The 21,269-nt window shown below is 41.2% G+C and overlaps 1 protein-coding gene across 1 annotated transcript in view; it reads left to right on the forward strand.

Moving 5' to 3' along the window:
* LOC117875514 (CUB and sushi domain-containing protein 1-like) overlaps window positions 1-21,269 on the forward strand; it is a 1,845,931-nt gene that overhangs the window by 1,248,210 nt on the left and 576,452 nt on the right. Inside the window, exon 10 of the mRNA XM_034766897.1 lies at window positions 2,874-2,995. Within this exon, the coding sequence (XP_034622788.1) occupies window positions 2,874-2,995 (122 nt within the window). The remainder of the gene's footprint in view (window positions 1-2,873; window positions 2,996-21,269) is intronic.

The raw sequence follows: 21,269 nt of genomic DNA on the forward strand, positions 1-21,269 counted from the left end.
GGCACAAGTAAAAGTCAATTTCAAATTACTTACAAAAGTTATATGCATACACTTTAATGTAGAAAAAGAGATATATAACAAGAATTAAGTAATTGCTTTGACCAATTTAGGTGATTTTTTTTTTATGGCTATACCTAGGGCCCTGCCAAATTGACAGCCCATTTTGGTCAATTTCATGGTCATAGGATTTAAAAAAAACAAAAAACATAAATTTCATGATTTCAGATATTTAAATCTGAAATTTCATGGTGTTCTAATTGTACAGGTCCTGACCCAAAAAGAAGTGAGTGTGTGTGGGAGGGGCGGGGGGGTTGGGAGGGTTAACAAAGTTATTGCGGGGGGGGGGCGGGATTGTGGTACTGCTACCCTTACTTCTGCGCTGCTGCTGGCAGTGGCCCTCCCTTCAGAGCTGGGCGACTGGAGAGTGGCGGCTGCTGGCGGGATCTCAGCTCTGAAGGCAGAGGTGCTGCCAGCAGGAGTGAAGAAGTGAGAATGGCATGGTGTGGTATTGCCACCCTTACTTCAGTGCTGCTGGTTTCAGAGCTGGGCCGTTGGTCAGCAGCTGCCACCACTCTCTGGCCGCCCAGCTCTGAAGGCAGCGCAGAAGTAAGGGTGGCAATACTGTGACCCCCCTAAAATAACCTTGCAACACCCTTTTGGGTCAGGATCTTCAGTTTGAGAAACACAGTTTCAGACTCTCCCCCATGAAATCTCTGTAGTATAGGGTAAAAGCCCACAAAAGACCAGATTTCACAGGGGGAGACCAGATTTCATGGTCTGTGACCATTTTTCATGGCCGTGAATTTGTTAGGGCCCTAGCTCTACCCAAATAGTTGTATCACCTTGGAATCAAGGCCAAAATGTAGCCAGACCTATAGAAGAAATATGCTAAAATTTAAGAAATGGCACAATAAAAGTTAATATTCTTCTGGTTGGACTACTGGGGCTATGATGCATCTACTGGATCATGGGGCCAAAGCATCCTCTAGTTCAGATCTCATGATTCTGGTCCTGTTATTCTAATGGTTAAAAATTACTCTTGGTTGGTACAGGAGGGAGATGCTAATCTGCTAAATATGTTATTTCCATTTCATGTTAAATCGGAACATTGATATTTCTCCATTTGATAGACATGCTTCGCTTGCTAGTGTTCTTCATTCATGCTTTGGTAGAATTATCTATATGGATGCAAGGGTGCATTTGGCCTTTCTGCTGACACTGTTGTTAATTGCCACTTTAGGTGCCTAAGTCCAATGTTTAGGCACCACTGGCATTCATGAAAACCCCACCAAGCTGCCGCATAACCCTGTAAGTGCCTATAATCCCGAGGTGGCTATGTTACCACCATTAATGTCCCCAAACATGACTACATTTCAGTGTATGGGCAGGTGGTCAGCCATCTAAGTCCTGACATTGTCTGGCAGCTTGGTTCCTCTCATCCCTAAACCATAGCAAGATTCACAGAGTAGATATTCCCCCACCTATCTTACCTTCTGGGCCTAATCCAATAGGTCTGCTCAGAGAAGGCCTAAACCCACACAAAACGGACAGAAGGCAGAGTTCCCCCCCTTTTTAACATTTAGCCCTGGGGTTAGGGAACTCACCCAAGATGTGGGAGACCCAAGTTCAGTTGCCTCCCTGTGCTTGATATGGCAAGAGAATTTTGACTTTGGTCTCCCACAAGTCAGGAAAGTGCCCTAACCACTGGGCTATGGGTTATTTTGGGGTGGTGCTCTCCTGTTGAAGCTGTTCTGCTGTGTATAAATGTAATATTCATTGGGCCAGAGGGAGAGTGAGAATCACTCTATAAGCCAGTAGTTAAGGAACTCTCTTGGGAGGTGGGAGATCCAGTGGCAGCTCTTGCAAAAATGGCTTAGGTGCCTAACTCCTTAGGAGAGGAGAGAGTTCATGCTGTGAATCCCAAGTACAGATAGGTGCCTCCCTCCACTCTGGACTCAGGCACCCAGCTCCCTGAGTGGGGAGTAATTAAGCTCCACTGCTCTCCTCAGCATTTTCTTCTGGCTAGTGATTTAGTGTGCTGGCATTTAAGAATCCTAATTAATTTAGGCACTCAATTCTCCTAATGCATAATACGCTAACTCAAGATTGTGAATTCCACTAGGCTGCAGGATGCCTAAGAGTTTGGCATTAATACTAATCAATGCAATGCCTAAATGTCATTGAAGGTCTGCAGCCTAACCCCAAATATTTACACTGCAAGTAAATTCCTTAGCCCAAGCCCCATGAGCCCAATTATCTAGCACAGGCCAGCTGTGGGTTTTGAATTGCAGTGTAGACATACCCTAAGTCACTAAGAAGATTTTGAACATTTTACCCCCATAAATTTGGCCAAAGGAAATCTGTGAGGGAGCATCAAATTGAACCCAGGAATGCCTGGACCATCCTCTCCAATGGGAGGGACTCAGAGATCACAGAAATCCATGCGTAGAAAAGGAGAAAGTGTTACAAAGAGCAGAACTTCCTCATCTAACCTTTCTGCTGTCTATGCCCAGAAGCCTGCAGAGCAACCTGGAAAGAACATTTGTGCCTGCCAGTGGACAGTGGTGCCACTGAGGTGGGACTTCCCCTTGCAGTGTGGAGAATTCACTTACAATAAGAATAAGGATAAGGTAGAGAAAGTATTTTTCTTCATGAACTGAAAAGCACTCCTGTATTTCTTCTGTAAGTCTTTTTCAAGGATTTTACAAATCCATTCTAACTTCTTCAGCACAGGATTATTTTACTGACTATTAACGTAGTCATTTTTGTACAATAGGCTGTTAATGATAAAATAGTTTTTTGTAAATAGTTTCCCCGAAATTACTTTGCACTGCAAAAACTAATTCCTTTTCTCTTTGTGCTTATTATTCTAGCTAGAACATGTGGTTCTAATCTGCGTGGACCAAGTGGAATTATTACATCACCTAATTACCCAGTTCAATATGAAGATAACGCACACTGTGTGTGGGTTATCACAACAACAGATCCAGAAAAGGTATGCCTTTTATCTGTCTGATTGTCCAAACATGTAGATTTGGGGAACATGAGATTAAGGGATCTTTGCTTCAAAGTATGTTATGAATGAACTGATGCCTAATATCCAGATGCTAAGAATAAATATAGGATTTTGAAAAAACAAAACAAAATATGAATGACTAAAACCTAAGATATTGTCCCCTTTTTGAATTTTAGGTTTCAGTCCAAGCCTCCAAAATAAATAAATAAATGTATGGAGATATTGTATCTCCTAGAACTGGAAGGGACCTTGAAAAGTCATTAAGTCCAGCCCCCTGACTTCACTAGCAGGACCAAGTACTGATTTTGCCCTAGATCCCTAAGTGGCCCCCTCAAGGATTGAACTCCCAAGCCTGGGTTTAGCAGGCCAATCCTCAAACCACTGAGCTATCCCTCCCCTCTAAAATGTAAATAAATGTTCCAGCATGTTATGTAAAATCAGGTACAACAATGCACCAAATGGGGGCTGATTTTGCAAGATACACCATGGGGCATGATCATTATTCAGGAGCCTTAAAATGGATTGGGGGGGAGATTATTTTCTCTATTCTTGTTCTTTATATTATTACTAGTTATTATGGTTTTCATTTATTTTATTTTTCTTGACACACATGACTGTGGGTTTTAAAGTTAGTATTTCCTAAGAGTTTTGCATACATAATTCTGATTAATTATAGTACACAGAACGAGCAGCCTAGTATGCTGCTTGTACAGTAATGTTATCACAATGCATTCTTTCTTGTGTTGCTGCAAAATCAATTTCCTGACAATGTAAGTCAAATAGAGACCCCCTATTGTGAAAGAATAAAGAAACAGAATAAAACTCCCCCTGCTTTTCTTCACTAAAAGACTGAATATCTCAGCTGTGCAAAGCTGGAGAGTGAACAATATGTATATACATTTTCAGCATTACAGATGTTAACTATTCCAATTCTATTTGCAACAATGTATTTTTTGTTTCTATTAGTATATTAAAGAAAAGAAACCAACAGCATGTCTCACCAGAAGATGGACACTTTTTGATTCTGAGTTTGTTTGTAAGCAAACATAGGTGTGCACCATCCTTATATATTGTTCTTCTTCATGTAGTGTCCCTACGGGTGCTCCACTTGAGATGCACATGCGCCTCTCAAGCCCTTGATTGGAGATTGTCCATTAGCATGCGCATGCACTCTATGCGCTCAATGTGTGACACAAGGTTGTATATAGAGTGCATGCACAGGAGAACTGCCCTCAGTTCTTTCTCTATCCTCTCAGCCTGAGACAGAGATCTAACATGTCTGTCTTGAGCATGCCTCAGTGTATTCTACAGGTTTTTTTTTTGTTAGTTTAGTATTTCTTCTTGTTGTTTTGTTAGTATAGAATTAGTGAGATAGTAGTGAGAGGTTTTGTTCTTTTCCTCTTCCTTTTTATTTTTCCTTCCCTCCCCCCCTTTTTTTTTCTAGGGAGCTTATTTGGCCTGGCTGGGCATTTCTGGCTCATCAGATTTTAGATGCTGCCTTTCTTGTCCAGAAGCCATCTGGATCAGTGACAGCCACTGTTATGTGCGTCTGTAGCTTGGAAGAATCCTGTATCTCCCAAAAGTGCAACTCCAACCTCGTTCTCAAATGCAGAGCACGAAAGAATCTAGAGACCAAACTGAGACTTCTGATGATGGAACACTCCATTCAACCTGCTTCCAAGTCAGGTTCAGACCTCTGCCTTATACATCTGTCTTCAGACCGATCCAGTGCCCCTTCATCCTAGGTCAAGGTCTCCTCCACCATAATGAGTTGGCTCCCAAAAGGTCCTGGTCTCCCGTTAAGTCTATGGAGATGGAGGCCTTGACCTCTCCACTTGGTATTGTGGAGCCAAAGAACTCTTCTTCTGGTACCAGTAGGGCCAGGAGATCCCGGAATGCTTCAGAAAAGCATGACTCCAACAGGTCAGAGTACTATGTATAAAGAACAGGAAGGCCTAGAACATACAGTCCTCTAGAACGGCACCATCTATGTCAGACTTATTATCGATGCCTTCTCATTCGGCACTGCCTGTACTGGGAAAATTGAAGCACCAGACATCTTCAGCCCCAGCACCTTCGCACTCCAAATCAATGGTATCATCCACCTCAACTGCTGCATTGATACAAATCCATTTGGTACCACAGGAATTCTGCTACTCCAGGGACTTGTCAATTTTAGATGAGCTAAAGCCCACACTACATATGGGTACTGAATGACTCTCAGTACTGAGACTCCAGCCTCTGGATTACCACTGCTTCCTGGTACCGCAAGGTTATCTGACTTTTTCTGCTAGGTCCCCCCTTTTGAAGGACACCAGGGGGATGAAGGAGACATTTAATCAGTCTCCTCTTTATCAGTGCAGGTTTCTCTCCACATCAGTACAGGCACCTATACTTTGACAAGGATCCTTGTCTATGAGGATCCTCATCTCATATTTCCCATATGGGCCCCCCAGTGACCATATGGTGATCTGTGGGTGGCACGTCAGCAGCAATTTGCCAGTGTCATTGCACCGGGTGACTAGGGTTACACAGTCTCCTCTACCAACCCACAACAAGAGGAGTCCTTTGAAGAACAGGAGACTAGGGTTCATAACGAGGCTCAACCCTCAAACTCCTATTTCATCCTCCTCTCTGAATGATAGTTATTCTCTGATGCCCTTCAGATACCTCTTGAGGAGGTTAAAGACTCACAACACAAGCTCCTGGACATTCTGCAGTGAACGACACCCATCCAGATTGCACTACCCATTAATAAAGTGCTCCTAGATCCAACAAAGACTATATGGCAAACTCCTGCCACCATCCTGCTGACTTTCAAATGGGAGGATAAGACGTATTCTGTTCCTCCCAGAGACTCAGAATTTTTGTTTTCCCACCCACTACCTAATTGCTTGAGAGTGGATGTTTTAAATGAGAGGAGTAAGCAGCATTATTCGAGGTCTACCCTTTATCATAAGGAGCAGAAGATGTTAGATTTTTGGACAAAAGACTTGCTGATCCATGACCCTCCAATTTCAGATCACAAACTATCAGATGATTGTGGCCAAGTATAACTTCACAAATTACAAGTTTGGAGCCTTGATTGAATATCTTCCATGGGAGCGTAGAGATCATCATCATCATGGAGGGTCAATTATTAACCAAGTGCATGTCTCCAAGATTCCTTAGATCTGGTGGTGATATCTGTGGTATCTATCTCCACAGCAGTTATGTTATGAGATGACATGGCTCCAGATGTTGAGGTTCCCGAGAGAGATTCAGAATTCTGCTGTGGACCTCCCATTTGGTTGGAAGATCTTCTTGGGGACTAAGGATGTGTCCCTACACTCACTGAATTACTCTGGGTGTATATATACACCATGATCAACAGGCGATTTAGCATGTCTCAAATAGCCCAGAGATCACACCCTGTCCAGTTAACCCTCCTTCAGTGACTATCCAGTTGAAACAATAGTTTTGACAGGTTGGTTGAGGATTCAATTCCTTCCTTGTCTCTAGTTTGGAAGCTGCAACCTTTCACTCACCTTCCCACTTTTGGAGACAACCTTTCCCATTTCCAATAGTCCTTGGTGGACTGTTACAACAGACAAGTGGGTTATAGAGCTTATAACATCAGACGACATCATCTACTCCACATCCCTTCCTCCTATCCCCCTTCTGTATCTCTCTTCAGCGATCCCTCTCATGAAACTATACTGAGTCAAGAAATGCAACCTTTTCCTTCATTTAGGAGCAGTAGAGATAGTACTGTCTCTTTACATGGAAGAGGGTGTTTCTGAAACTATTTTTTCATGCTGAAGGATAGAGGGTGGAAACCAATCTTAGATCTGAGACAACTGAACAAAGTTTTAAAATCTCAGCATTTAGGATGGGGACTCTGGAAGCTATAATTTCTTCTCTAGAGGTAGGAGACTGTTTTTTGGACTTTGACCTGCAGGACAGCTATTTCCCTATAGGGATACATCCCATGCTCAGGAAATAGCTACATTTTACCTTGGCCCAGGATCACTTTCAATACCAAGTACTTCCTTTCAGTCTATCTTTGGCCTCAAAGGTGTTCTCAAAGGTTCTAGCAGTAGTAGCTGCTTACGTTCAGTAAGAAGTGATTTTAGTCTTCCTGTATCTTGATGACTGCCTACTCAAAGGCCGATCTTATGAAACAGTACAGATTTCCACTTAGACAGCCGTTTCTGTCTTCCAGAAATTGGGTGTCTAGCTCAACAATAACAACAAAAATCCACTTTAGCCCTTGCATACAATTCATATGGATTCATTAGCAGTCAGGGCCTTCCCTCCCACAGACTGATTGATTTAACTTTGGCAAATCTGGTCAGGACAATTCAAGGGAGCCCCCAGACTACGGTAAGGAACTATTTACACCTCCTGGGTTTTATGACAGCCAGCACCTTTGTGACTGAACATGCAAGACTATGCCTCCACTACTTTTAGTGTTGGTTCAGAAGTATCTAGTTCTCAACCAGAAACAGCTTGAACAAACAGGTCACAGTTCCCTTCCAGGTGAAGAACGCCCTAGAGTGGGGGAAAAAAATCAACTCTGTCTGTGTGGGTGTCCCTTTCATCTGCTCAGCTCCAATGGGAGCTATAACACATCACGGTTCAGGTGGGAGCATGCCTCAATACTCTCTAAACTCAGGGCAGATGGCCACCTCTGGAAACAGGTCTCTGTATCAATTTGTCAGAATTCAAGGCAGTCAGGGAACTTCTGCCTTCATCTTCTACCCCTCATGAATGGTAAATCAATCAGGATTCAGATGGACAATGTGGCTTGAATGTTCTATATCAACAGTTAGGGAGGAGCAAGATCCCCCTTTCTGTGCTCTGAAATGCTGAAGTTATGGAACTGCTGTATAGCCCATCAGACTCAGATCTCAGATATTTACCTTCTGGAGTTCAGAATGTCACAACCTATATGCTCAGCAGGTGCTTCTCTCAGGACTAGCAATGGGATTTGGAGACTCAAATTCTTCATGAGATACTCCAAAAGTGGGAACTTCTGCAGGTGTAGCTAATCATCACATTCAGAAACAAGAAGTACCCCCTACACTGCTCAATAGAGGCCTCAGTTGTCAATCTTTAGGGGATGCTTATCTCCTCCCATGGACAAATGGTATTTCCTATGCAGACCCTCCAACACCACTAATACTAAGGGTGACAAACAAGATCAGGAAGGACTATAATCTGGCCAAGACAGACTTGGTATCAGTACATTTTTCACCTGTGTCCAATTGGGATTTAAGCTTCTGAGCACCCCTCATCTCCTCTCCCAAGGTGGAGGTTGCATGTTTCACCAAAACCTAGAAGTCCTTCATCTCTGAGCATGGCTCCTAGTTAGTTAGAATACATCTGCTCAACAGGAGTATGACAGATATCACAACAGATAAGAGTCAACTTGAATTCCCTTCAGAAATGAAAAAGGTTCAATCACTGATGTAACTGTCACCGTCTTGTACCTGAATCCTCTTCGCTCTGACATCTTGGATTACCTGCTGGATTTGAAGAAATCAGGGCTATCATTTAGCTTCATTGAGGTTCATCTGGCTGTGATATCAGCATTTCATCCCCCACTAAAAGGGTTTTCCATATCTGCTCACCCTGTGTCTTCATTACATGGGTTGAGGGAACCTCTGGTCCCATGTTAAGGATCCTACTCCTTCTTGGGATCTTAACCTGGTACTTTGATACCTCATGGAACTGCTATTAGAACCTATGGCAACCTGTTCCTTGCCTCACTTATCTAGGAAGACACCCTTTCTAGTAGCTACCATGTCAACTCACAGGACTGGGGAGATTGGGGCCTTGATGGCAGACAACATTTATGGTCTTTTTCAAGGGCAATGTCTCTCTATGGCTGCACCCTAAATAGGGTGACCAGACAGCAAGTGTGAAAAATTGGGACGGGGGTGAGAGGTAATAGGCGCCTATAGACGAAAAAGACCCAAATATCAGGACTGTCCCTATAAAATAGGGACATCTAGGTAAGAATTTAGGGCTAGGGTGACCAAAGTGCAGTCAGATTTTCATCTTAACCAGGACATTTATCTACCGGTATTTTTTCCCCCAAACCACATAAATCTCAGTGTTGGACTCCTTTCATATTTTAGATGTGAGATGGCCATTGGCCATCTCTCTAGGTAGGACGAAGGAATTTCAGAAATCATCCAGATTGTTTGTCTTGAAAGATCCCAGGGGTCCGTCCATGATCTCTACACAGAGACTTTCAAGGTGGATCTCTTGGCATATGCTTGCTATGACACAGCTGGTGTTCTGGGTTTTACCTTCCCAAAGGATAATATCACATTCTGCAAGAGAACAGGCAACTTCTGCAGCTTTACTCAAGAACATTCCAATGGCTGAGATATGCAGAGCTTGTACATGGGCCTCAGTGCATAACTTTTCTAAACACTATTCCTTGGTCCAAACCATCAGATCTGATGTGGCGCTTCGTTTAGCTGTACTGTCTTTTATCTTGGACTCTATCCCAAAGCTCCCTCCTTCCTGTGTGGATAGCTGAAGTGGAGTATCCACAGGGACACTACTCAAAGAACAGGTTAGGTTACTCACCTGTTTTTTCAAGATGTGTTTCCCTATAGGTTCTCCACTACCCATACTCCTTCCCCTGTGCCTCAGACTGTTCTTTGCTGGATGTTCAGATAGAGAAGGAGCTGAGGGTGGTTCATTTGTGCAGTTCTACATACCATTTAGGGTGCAGCACTAGGTTGTATGCAGTGCATGCATGGACCGAACAAACACTGCTAATGGAAAATATCTGATCGGGGCTCAAGAAGTGCATGCACAACTGAAGCAGAGCACCCTGAGGATGCACATCTAGTTCTTATGGAAATTGGAGTTAGTGATTTGTAAACCGCATTTGGAGTTCAAAATATCTAAATGTCGTAGAAATCATAAAATAAAATTGACTTTTTAAATAAATGGAAATGTTATTTTGGGGGGGAAATTGTTTGTGTAATGTTTCTGAGACACTTGCCAAATTCCCTGAATCAGAAAAATATATTCAGTGATGTGTTTTGCCATATATTTGATTCTGAAAAATACAGTACATTTCATGAAAGGAAAGGAAATACTATGTCAAAGAGAGAGAGATTAATTACTGAAGGGGTGATGTTTTAACACACTTGCTCTTTTCTATTGGCTTTTTCTTATGTTGACCTCTGAAAAGTGTTAAACATTAGTAACTGTCCTATTTGATTAACTCATGATGAGCACCATATAAATTTATAGATAAACATTTTTACTTTCTTCATATGTATAATATACTAAAGAAGCTAACCTGCTTGATGATTGGAAGAAAAGTCCACAAACACAGTATACAAACAGTCTTGACTAAGCTGTGAATTTATTAAACAGTGCAGGATGAGTGTTGCTTCTGTACAGCTTGACTGATTTCTGAATGTACAAAGCTAAAAAGAAAAAAAGAAAAACACAACCCCTAATAAGAAGAGGTTAATATTGTGCAAGGAGGGATAGTTCTATTCTGTGTTCAGTATAATATCACAATTTCTGTACTTTTTCATAGCCATAGCATGTCTGTAGCACAAAGATCAAGGGGAATGGGGGGCTGTGTGGGTGGGCTAGCCATGACACCTATCAATGTTCTGAAGGGACACCTGGGTCCTTTGGCATGATCATAAAAAAACCTCCTCATACCACAGGAGGTCCAGAGGGGAAGATTCCTAATGGCTGACTATTCATCAGTCATGAGAACCTTAAAGATTTTACACACTCAAAAGAGAAGTCCTTATTGACAACTTCAAAATTGGAAGCTTCTATTCACAAGATTTGGACCTTCTATTCCTCTTACTGCCACATTTTTATGTTGGGTGTATGAATATATTTGTGGAGAGACTGATGCACACAGTGCAGACAGGAGGAGACAAGGTTTTAACTCTATTTCCAGTTCTCAGAAGAGCTGAACAGAGGTCGTACAAAACACCCTTTTAAGTAAGTACTTGGTTAGCCATGCATCTACAGGGGACTTTTTTGACTTGAAGCATATGAATGGCTTTAGGACTATGATCCCTGTGAACTTGAAGCCTTGATATGAGGTCAAATATGCATACTAATTGCAGATTCTCTTTACTAATGTCACAGGGCTAAAATCACCTTAGCTAGTATGTATCTGAAGTTGTCTGAACAAATTTGAGGCTGGGACATCATCCTAGCATTATCCCAAAACTACTGAATCCATCTTTAGCAGATAGCTTTCTGAAGAATAACATATGTAAAAAGAACATCCCTTTAACCTAAGAGGATGTCTGACAGAAATGTAACCTTGCTTCTACTGCCTTTCTAGAAAGAGTATATGACCCACCTTTTCAAACCTGGGAGCCTAAAAAAGGTGCAAATCCATATTTAGGCACCTAAATAAGTGGCCTGGTTTTCAGATGTGCTGATGTACCTATTGTTCCCCATGACTTACGTTGGAGTTGTGAATTCTTAGTGCAGCTGCAAATCAGGCAGTCTGAGAGCTTAAATATGGATTTAGAGGTTTAATTTTTGTGTCACATTTATGAAATTGAGTCATAGTATCCAATTAAGTATCAGAGGGGTAGCTGTGTTAGTCTGAATCTATAAAAAGCAACAAAGAGTCCTGTGGCACCTTATAGACTAACAGATGTATTGGAGCGTAAGCTTTCGTGGGTGAATACCCACTTCGTCAGACGCATATCAATTGTACCCAATTGTTTCTATTTGCTATTCTTTTCAAAGTAAGTAAATCCAGGCAGTAGAAGACATTTTCCTACCCATGCTACTATGTCAGCCCCAATAAAGTGTTGGCTTCTTTCTGTCTAGTTACTTTGTGAAATATTGTATCTGGATTAAGCCTGTGTTTCCTAAATCCTTAGTCTTGCGAAGCATTTCCTAAGAACAAAGAAAAAGGAACATTAAGAAATTAGCAGAAACTACAAAGTTTCCTAATTCAGAACAACTTGAAATATTGGTATTTTCCCAGACACACATTCCTATTTTTGACTGGCACTGTCTACATCATCATCATCAGTTAGATTCTTTTCCCAGCTTTATTGTCCTTTTTCTGTTTAACAGGAAGTACTAACTTAAGTTTGTTCTCCTGCTCGAAAGTATTTTTCCTTAATGCTCTGCTTATTTTGAAGACTAGTTTCTCCTCACGTGCCATGGATTTCTTTCCTCTGGGTCCCACTACTGTGCCTACTGATCACTATCTCACTGAGTCGTTCATTAGAACTTTACTGCTTGTGAATAGCTTCTTCATGGTGGTGTTTTGATTCTTCAACTAGGCTGTGCGGTGGGTGATTTAAACTCTTGGTAATTTCTGAAGTTGTTTGGTGTTCTTTCCTTGGCTTGCTGTTGCTCACTTTTTTGTGGATGTTACTTTTGGATATTCTCCAGAAATCTTACTGATCTGCTACTACCCACTTCTTTGTGTTAATACAGTATTTCTAGTATGTTTTAAAAATGCCACTGTTACCTTCTCATTCAGTTCATTTCTCCTGCCTGTGCAGTTTTTTTTCCTACGGCTTACTGACTGTTAGAATTCCTGCTGCTTTCACTGTTCCATGCTAACATTACTAGACACTGGGGTGCTAGTTTTCAATGGTAATGTCTTTAGGATGGCCAGGTGCTGTCTCAGTGTTGGCAGCAGTTCCTAATCTAGCACACTTTCCTGACTGGTTAGGGACAATAGGATTCTTAGGGCTGCAGTAATTCTTGGTTTAATGATCTGTTAGATAAAAGTGTGTCCCATTTACAGGTTTGTTTTTTTCTGTTTTGTTCTTGCAGCACTGTAAAGCATGGATGTCAGTGAATAGTGTGATTTTTGGGGGGGGGGAGGTGGAGGGGGGCTTTTAACATAGCTTTGTCTTTTTACACAGTCTTTCCATTTTCTCACCTTGTACACTTATGCATGTGAGTTGCCATGCTGAAGACCATGGGATTACTCCGGTGAAAAAAGTAACTCACATGCTTTTTTGTTTTTGTTTTTTTTCCCCTCCCTCCTGAACCAAGCCTGTGCTTTGTTGAATGAGATTGACTTATGCCATACTCCCCCCTGGCAAATTAAAGCACATTATTGTATGGCTTATTGATTTTTTCAGGACACTGATTGGTGAACTAATGTGCTCCTTACTGGGGAACAGACTTATTAAAGAGGCAGGTCTTTCATTTGGATCTGAACACTGTTAAGACTGGTCTCCAACTAATCTCTTCTTGTAGCATCTTCTGTAGCTGGAGTCCCACTATTGAGAATGCTCTACTTTCTGCATCTGAGAGTACAATCCTATGCAAGTTTTAGGAATCCCTCTTGGTGGTTTATAGGTGGATCTGTAGATTAGCGGTAGCTCAGTCATACCCCCTTGATGACCTAACCCATTTACACTTAGTATAAAACATATACCCCTGCAGTTTTCTGTGCTGACAATATTTCTCTATGAATATTACACATTAAAATAGTCCTTAATGTACTCAGCATACAAGTCTGATACATTACCCCCCTACACTTAGACTATTATTTGGTGAAATATTGGTGAGGTGGCAGCTGTTGTCATGAGACTAATGCAGTGTGATTTGCAAAGTATTGTTCCATGAAATCAGGAACTAACACAATTGACCTTTCCATGTTTTATTAACCCACTAAATTGTACCATTTGTAGTGTTGTTTGATTAATATACAAATCCACGGGCAGGAATTAAGGTTAGTTTTTGTTTAAGAGTGGTGCAGCATAGGACAAGCTATGGTAAAAGCTGCAATATTCTATCTCTCACACAATTGGTTGCAGTACTATTAGTCACTTACATAAACATCCAGGGTAATATTTAACAAAGTGGATGTTCACATTTAGTGTTGATATGAGGGGAGAGGTGATATTGTCTGTGGCTTCATGTCCTGTTTTTTTTCCCCCCCCACTAATATCCTGATTGTAATTTGAAAGCCTAATTGTATTGCAAGCCCAGAACTTGGAATAAATGCCATAGAAGCCTGAATTCAGGTTAGGTTTAAAGTACCCTTTCAGTAAAACACACATATGGAGTGAAGGAATACTCCTTCTAATTCTCATTAGTCAGCAATAGAGTCCTATTCAGAAATTTCCCACTACACTATGGTTTTGCCTTGCTCACTGGAAGGCTTCCTGGTGAATTGATTCTCTACAGAGCCTTATGAAGCAGCCTCGACCTCTATTTCTCTGCATTAGTTCTGCATATCATTTACACTGGCTCTCCTGGTCCTCACTGTCTTAAAATCTTGATTTGAAAATAGTGCAGTATTCTTTATACCTTTATTTCACATCAGCATGTTAGTAGTATGGCTTTTTTAGAACATACTTCCCTTAACAAAGTGGGCAGAACTTTTTGGAAACAATTGCAGAAACTACAGGTTGTTATGTAGTATCCTCAATAAAACTTAACTTGCATTTGATGTCAATGAGAGGTTGTCTATGTGGGTGGAAGGGAGAATACCATTTTAAAGCAGCTATACTGAAAAAATTAAAAGCATTGCTAGCTTTACTAGGAACACAGTAAAAGACTCCTTTTTAGAAAAGAATAACCAGAAGAATATTCCCAGTTCCACAGAAAGATAGCCAAAGTGAATTTCACCACTTACTTAGTCATCCTTTAGATTTTGTTTCCTCCCCTTCTTGTAGTTCTGTCTCCAGATCGTAACTGTAGGGACAACACTCTTTGAAACTGATTTTGGTATGAAGATCATAGACTTTATTATTGATAATTTGATTAGCTACTGCCAAAAAGCTTTTTAAATCAAAATCATTCTGGATCATGAATGTCAGTCTTATGAGAAAAAAATAGAAAAATAGGTATCCTGTAGCAAAAATTTAAATTGATCTAAAAAAGGAAAATAAAATACTTTTTAGACAAATTTGCTTGATAGTATGAATGTAATATACTTGGCAGTAGACTATCCTGGCATATTAGCTAAATCATGGGTTGTCTGAACTATTGAACAGCTCATTGTTAAAAATGGAGCATGGAAATTGTTTCATAAAACTGTGTATTGGCACTAACAGAACCATGGTAATACTCTGCCTTGCTGAGTGAGAGTAACACGAATTAATTTTCTATTCTAGTTCTAGCATAAAATTTTCAAAAGTGCCTGTGTGAGTGAGGAGCATAATCTTTTCAAAAGTGACTTAGTACTTTGGAGCCCAAGTGTCATTGAAAGTCATTGGACTTTTGCTCCTAAATCACTTGGGCATTTCTGAAAAATGTTACCTCTAGATAAGAATCAACGTCCTGAGTCTTACACAATTGTGCAAGGTAGGAGAGTGTAAGAAGCTCTTCTCAAACTGTACACAGCCTATGTAAGCCCTTACCTGCAGTTGAAACACAGGCGTTCCCTCCTCTTTATTTTCCCTTGTGGAAGCCTCTTCCAAGGAGATGAAATGGGCCAGGAAGTGGGGCCAAAGCTCAGTCTTTGCCCTCGTGGACATGCCAATATTATGCAGCCCATGAAGGTGTGTGGTAATGGACTCTAGTCCCTATGTCAGCATGTTTGAGTCCTTAATGCTTAGTGTGCATTTACTGCTTACCTGCCTACTTCACAAGGGTTAATTAGATAACATTTATCCAATGCTTTGAACATGTTAAATTATGACTTAATTGGCATCACAGAGACTTGGTGGGATATATATCTTGACTGGAATATCGGTATAGAATGCTATAGCTTGTTCAGGAAGGACACACAGGAGAAAAAGGGAGGAGGGTGTTGCATTGTACATCAAGAAAGTATTCACATATTCTGAGGTCCAGAAGGAGATGAGTGATAGATGAGTTGAAAGTCTCTGGGTGAAGATAAGAGGGGTGAAAATAGGGATGGTAGAGAAGGATGAGGTATTTTTAGAAAAAGCAACATTAATACACAAAACTTGAAACCTGGTAGTAATGGGATACTTAAACTATGCACAGATCTATTTGGGAAAAATAATATGGCAAAACAAAATATCCAGTAAATGTGTTGGTGGCAACTTCTTGAACAGGGAGGAATTGTTTGTGAATCTGAAGGTGGAAGACAGTTTGTGAATCTGAAGGTGGAAGACAGTTTGGGTGCAGGTGACCATGAAATGATAGATTTCATGAGCCTAAGGAAAAAGAAGAAGTGAGAACAGCAGACTAAGGACAATGAACTTCAAAAAACACAAACTTCAGCAAACTCAGAGACCTGAAAAGTAATGTCCTGTGGGAAGAAAATCTAAGGGAACAAAAGAGTTCAGGAGAGCTGACAGTTTCTCAAAGAGACAATATTAAAGGCATAACAGCAAACTACCCCAGTGTGGATGAAAGGGAGGAAGAACAGTAGAAGAGCAACATGGCAGCATCAGGAGCTCTTTAATGACCTGAAAATCAAAAAGGAATCATACAAAAAGTATAAAAATGGACAAATTTCTAGAGATTACTATAAAAGAATAGTGAAAGCATTTAGGGATAAACTCTGAAATCCTAAGGCACAAAAAGGAGTTATTATAGCAAGGGACATAGAAGTTATAACTAGCAAGGTCAATAAGAGATTCTATAAACACATTAGGAGCAAGAGAAAGAAGAAGGCAAATGTAGGTCCACTGTTTAGTAGAAAAGGAAAACCAATAATGGATGACCTCAGGAAGGCTGAGGTATTTAATCAATATTTTGCTTCAGTGTGCACAACAAATGTTAATTGTGGCCCATTACTCAACACAAGCCAGAATTGGGGGAAAAAGCAGAGTAAAGAACATTTAGATAGGTCTGATATTCACATTCACAGGATCTGACAATGTTCACCCTAGGGTACTTAAGGAAGTAGCTGAAACACTCTTGGAACTCATGGAGGATTGGTGAGAACCCAGAGGACAGGAGAAGGGTAAACATTGTTCCCATTTTTAAAGATGGGAACAAAGAGGACCCATGGAATTATAGACCAGTCAGCCTAACTTTGATACCTGCAAAGACTCTGGAACAAATTATTAAACAATCAGATTGTAAGCACCTAGAGGATAATAGGGTTAATAAGGCAGGGCCAGCATGGATTTGTCAAGACCAAATTATGCCTAACCAACTTCATTTCCTTCTTTGACAGGGTTACTGGCCTAGTGGATAGGTAGGATGCAGTGGTTGTGATAATCTTGATTTTTAGTAAGTCTATTGACACAGTCCCACCTGACACATTACTAAGGAAGCCAAGGAAATGTGATCTAGATAAAATTACTATAAGATGGATGCAAAACAAGTTGAAAGACCATATTCAAAGTCTAGTTATCAATTGTTTGCTGTCAAATTGGGAGCCTGCCAGGTCTGTCCTGTGTCTGGTACTAGTCAATATTTTCATTAATGACTTGGATAATCAAGTAAAAGCTATGGAAAACAATCTGGGAGAGGTCACTTCAGAGGACAAAAGTAGAATTAAAAATGACAAATTAGGAAAATTGGTCTGAAATCAACAATGTGAAATTCAATAAAAATAAGTGCAAAGTTCAACTTTTAGGAGGGAAATATCAAATGCACAGTGTAAGGCGGTTGTGGTTCTCGCCCTGTCCATCAGGGAGGGAGACCCCCGACTCTCACTGCAATGCTACTAGAGTGGCTCCATTCTGAGGAGAATTAGCCAACAGTTAATCGGTCCAAGCCTGCAGTCCAGGCCGGGCAGCAGTAAGTCTACAGGCCCAGTGCTCTCAATCAGGGTGGGCCCATAATCGGTACATGGCTCTGACTTGCACTCAGGCAGAAATGTAGTGAGTCTATCTGCCAAGGACATTCAATCAGGGCAGGGCAGCAATCCGTTAAGGGCTCTGGCCTGCAGTCAGAGCAACACAGCAGTCTAGGGGGGAATTATCTCTCGGGTGAGAGAACTGTCCTAGCTCGGGCAGGCACCAGACCAATGCAGGCTTCCTGGCCTAAAGATGGGGAGGCTGCCACTCCTGATGGTGGGGTAGCAGAGGGTAGGGGGATGCAGGCCTACCTATTCCACTGTGTCCCAGCCCAGGGCTCTAACAGTGGTGGAGTGGTCCACCACAGGGTCAGCAGGGAAATCCAGCCGCAACACACTGGCCAGCTTGCAGTTACTAACTCAGGTGATTATTCGGCTTCCCTAGGCTCCTTCCTACACTCCCAGTCAGGGGGTACCTGGGTTCCGGGGTTGTCATTTGCCTCCCTAGGGTAAACAGCGAGTGGTAGACCCAATAGCTCCTCGGTGTCCCTGGTGTCTGGCAGCTCTGGCAGCCCCTCTGGGTCTCTGTCAGATCTGGGCTCCAGCAGCAGGGAGAAGAGGAGACATCCTGCTCCTCTGGCAGCTCTCTCTCAACTGAGCTGGAGGGCTAGTCTTTTATATTTCCAGTTCCTGTCCCATCCCTCTGCTTCTGGCAGGGTGGCCGCAGGTGTCACGGTTCTCTCCCCATCCATCAGGGAGGGAGACCATGCCCCCTGGCTACACACAACTACAAAATGGGGAATAACTGGCTAGGCAGTAGTATTTCAGAAAAGGATTTGGAGGTAATAGTGGAGCACAAATTGAATATGAGACACAAAATTTTGTGCAGTTGCAAAAAAGATCAATAAAATTCTTGTGTCTATTAACAGGACAATTATATCTAAGACATGGGAGGTAATTGTTCCACTCTGCTCATCAGTGGTGAGACCTCTGGAATATTGTATCCTTTGTGTGCCACATTTTAGGAAAAATATGGACAAACTGGAGAGAGTCCAGAGCAGAGCAACAAAAATGATAAAAAGTTTAGGAAACCTGATCTATGAGAAAAGTTTAAAGAAAAAAACAACTGGCATGTTTAGTCTTGAGAAAAGAAAACTAAGGTGTGTGGTGGGAAACCTGATAATAGTCTTCAAAATATGTTAAGGATTTTATGTCTTCAAAATATGTTAAGGATATAAAGAGGACAGCAATCAACTATACTCCATGCCCAATGAATGTAAAACAAGAAGTAATGGGATTAATTTTCAGTAAGAGATTATGTTAGAAAATTTTCTAACTATAAGAATATATATATTCTTATATATATATATATAAATAATTGAAATAGGTTACTAGAGAAGAGTGTGGAATCCCCATCACTGGATTTTTTTTTCTTTTTTTAAGAACAGGCTGGACAAACTCCTGTAAGGCATGGTCTAGGTTAGTGGCTCTCAATCTTCTCAGATTACTGTACACCTTTCAGGAGCTGATTAGTCTTGCGTACCCCCAAATTTCACCTCACTTAAAACTTACTTGTTTACAAAATCAGACATAAAAGTACAAAAGTGTCACATCACACTATTGCAGGAAAATTTCTTACTTTCTCATTTTTACCATATAATTGTAATATAAATCAATTGAAATATAAAATATTGTACTTACATTTCAGTGTATAGTGTGTGTGTATATATAGAACAGTATAAACAAGTCATTGTACAAAATTTTAGTTTGTACCGACTTTACCAGTGCTTTTTATGTAGCCTGTTGTTAAACTAGGAATATATTTAGATGAGTTGATGTACCCTCTGGAAGACCTCTGCATACCCCCAGAGTTATTTGTTCTCCTGGTCGAAAACCACTGGTTTAGGTGTATTTGATCCTGTCTCAGCATGGGAGGCTGGAGCTGGACTAGCTGACCTCTCAAGGTCCCTTCCAGCTCTGCATTTCTATGATTCTATGAGTCTATTATTAATAATATGTTAATGAAATTATTTATTGGATGTTTCAGTGCTGATTCATGTGCTGGGCTATTTTGTTGCCTAAGAACACCCACTGTAAATAGACAATTTGTTTCCATTATTCATCCCATTTTTAATGGTTTATATATTGTCTGTATATTTTATTTTGATTTAAATAAGCTTGGTGATTTTGAAATTATATGAATTAAAATGAAATGTCTTTTTATAGTTTCATATACCTTTTTACACTTGTGTATTGAAAGGAAATTTTACTATATAGAGTAACATTGCTTTGGTAAACCAGTACTTCAGGGCATATTCTATTCTGATAATTTGCTTTACTAATGGAATGTGTGCATAGTTTTAAAATACCTCATTCTTAGTGACTGCATAGTTGTAAGGATTAACAAAAGTCATGCTAACTCCCTTCTGACTTTGGGCAATTCCCTGTAGTCATTTAAAATGACTAATAATCATTTCAGGTTTCCTTCTGGTTGCTACCATCATTCAGAACAATAATATCTCCTTCTAATCAGTTTATTATTTATTTGGGGCCAGGTTCTCATACACTTAAAATCACAGGAAGCAGTACATTGCTCTGGAAGTAGTTCACTTAAATGAGAAGGCCTACTCATACAGTAAGATATCATTCAGAGTTAATAAGTAAATGTTGCAGAATCAGGCCTACTGTATGGCAGTAGTGGCCAGTATGCAAGGTGCTACCCAGACATGCATGAAGACAGTCCCAAAGATCTTGGATTAGATCTGCTAAGGGGACTTAGGCTAAGTGTTGCAATGCCTAACTTTAGGTGCCCTGCAGCTTGGTGGAATCCTCAGCCCCGAGTTAGGTGCCCAGGCTTCTTATATAGTGCCGGGGGAGAGTTAGGAGCCTAAGGTATTCGTAAAATTTAGCATGCTGAGTGGACATGAGTCACTAACTTAGCCAGTATGAAATACAGAGGGGAGAGGGGTAGCCTAAGGCCCTCCTCCCCCAAAAGGAGTTAGGCTCCACATTCTGGCTCAGAAGGAGGCACCTCCCTCCACTTAGGATTCACAGCAGTCGGTGCTTTCTGGAGGGAGGTGCCTATGCCAGATCCATCCTTTTTTTCAAAAAATAGTGAAGGTGACAGCAGCAGCCTTATAGCCAACAGCTCAGTTGTCAGAGCATTCATCTAGGATGTAGGAGGCCTGGTTTTGAATCCCTCCTCTGCCTGATATGGAGTAGACACTTCCATATCCCAGGAGAATGCCCTAATCACTGGGCTACAGAGTCATAGTCTATCTCTTGTGTCCACTTTCTCCTCTGTCTGTGTTTTTGTGGGGGACCTGATCCAGTAGGTGTGCTATTAGGTGGCCTCTATGAGTATGCCTACTGGATAGGGCCCCATAAGCAAGATAGATAGTGGAAAGCCTGATTTGAGAATCCTGACAGGAGTAGACTCTGAGGATCTTGGCAGCAATAGTACTTAAGCAGTTTTGTAGGCAGGCCATTCATCTGGTTTTAGGTCAGACAGTCCTCTTTTTTTTTTTTCCCTCTAAGGTTTGTCCCCTATCTAGTACTAAAGCTAGGTCTACACTACCCGCCTGAATCGGCGGGTAGAAATCG

This window comes from Trachemys scripta, chromosome 3 (genome assembly GCF_013100865.1).
Source record: "Trachemys scripta elegans isolate TJP31775 chromosome 3, CAS_Tse_1.0, whole genome shotgun sequence".
In the NCBI taxonomy this organism is placed as follows: Eukaryota; Metazoa; Chordata; order Testudines; family Emydidae; genus Trachemys; species Trachemys scripta.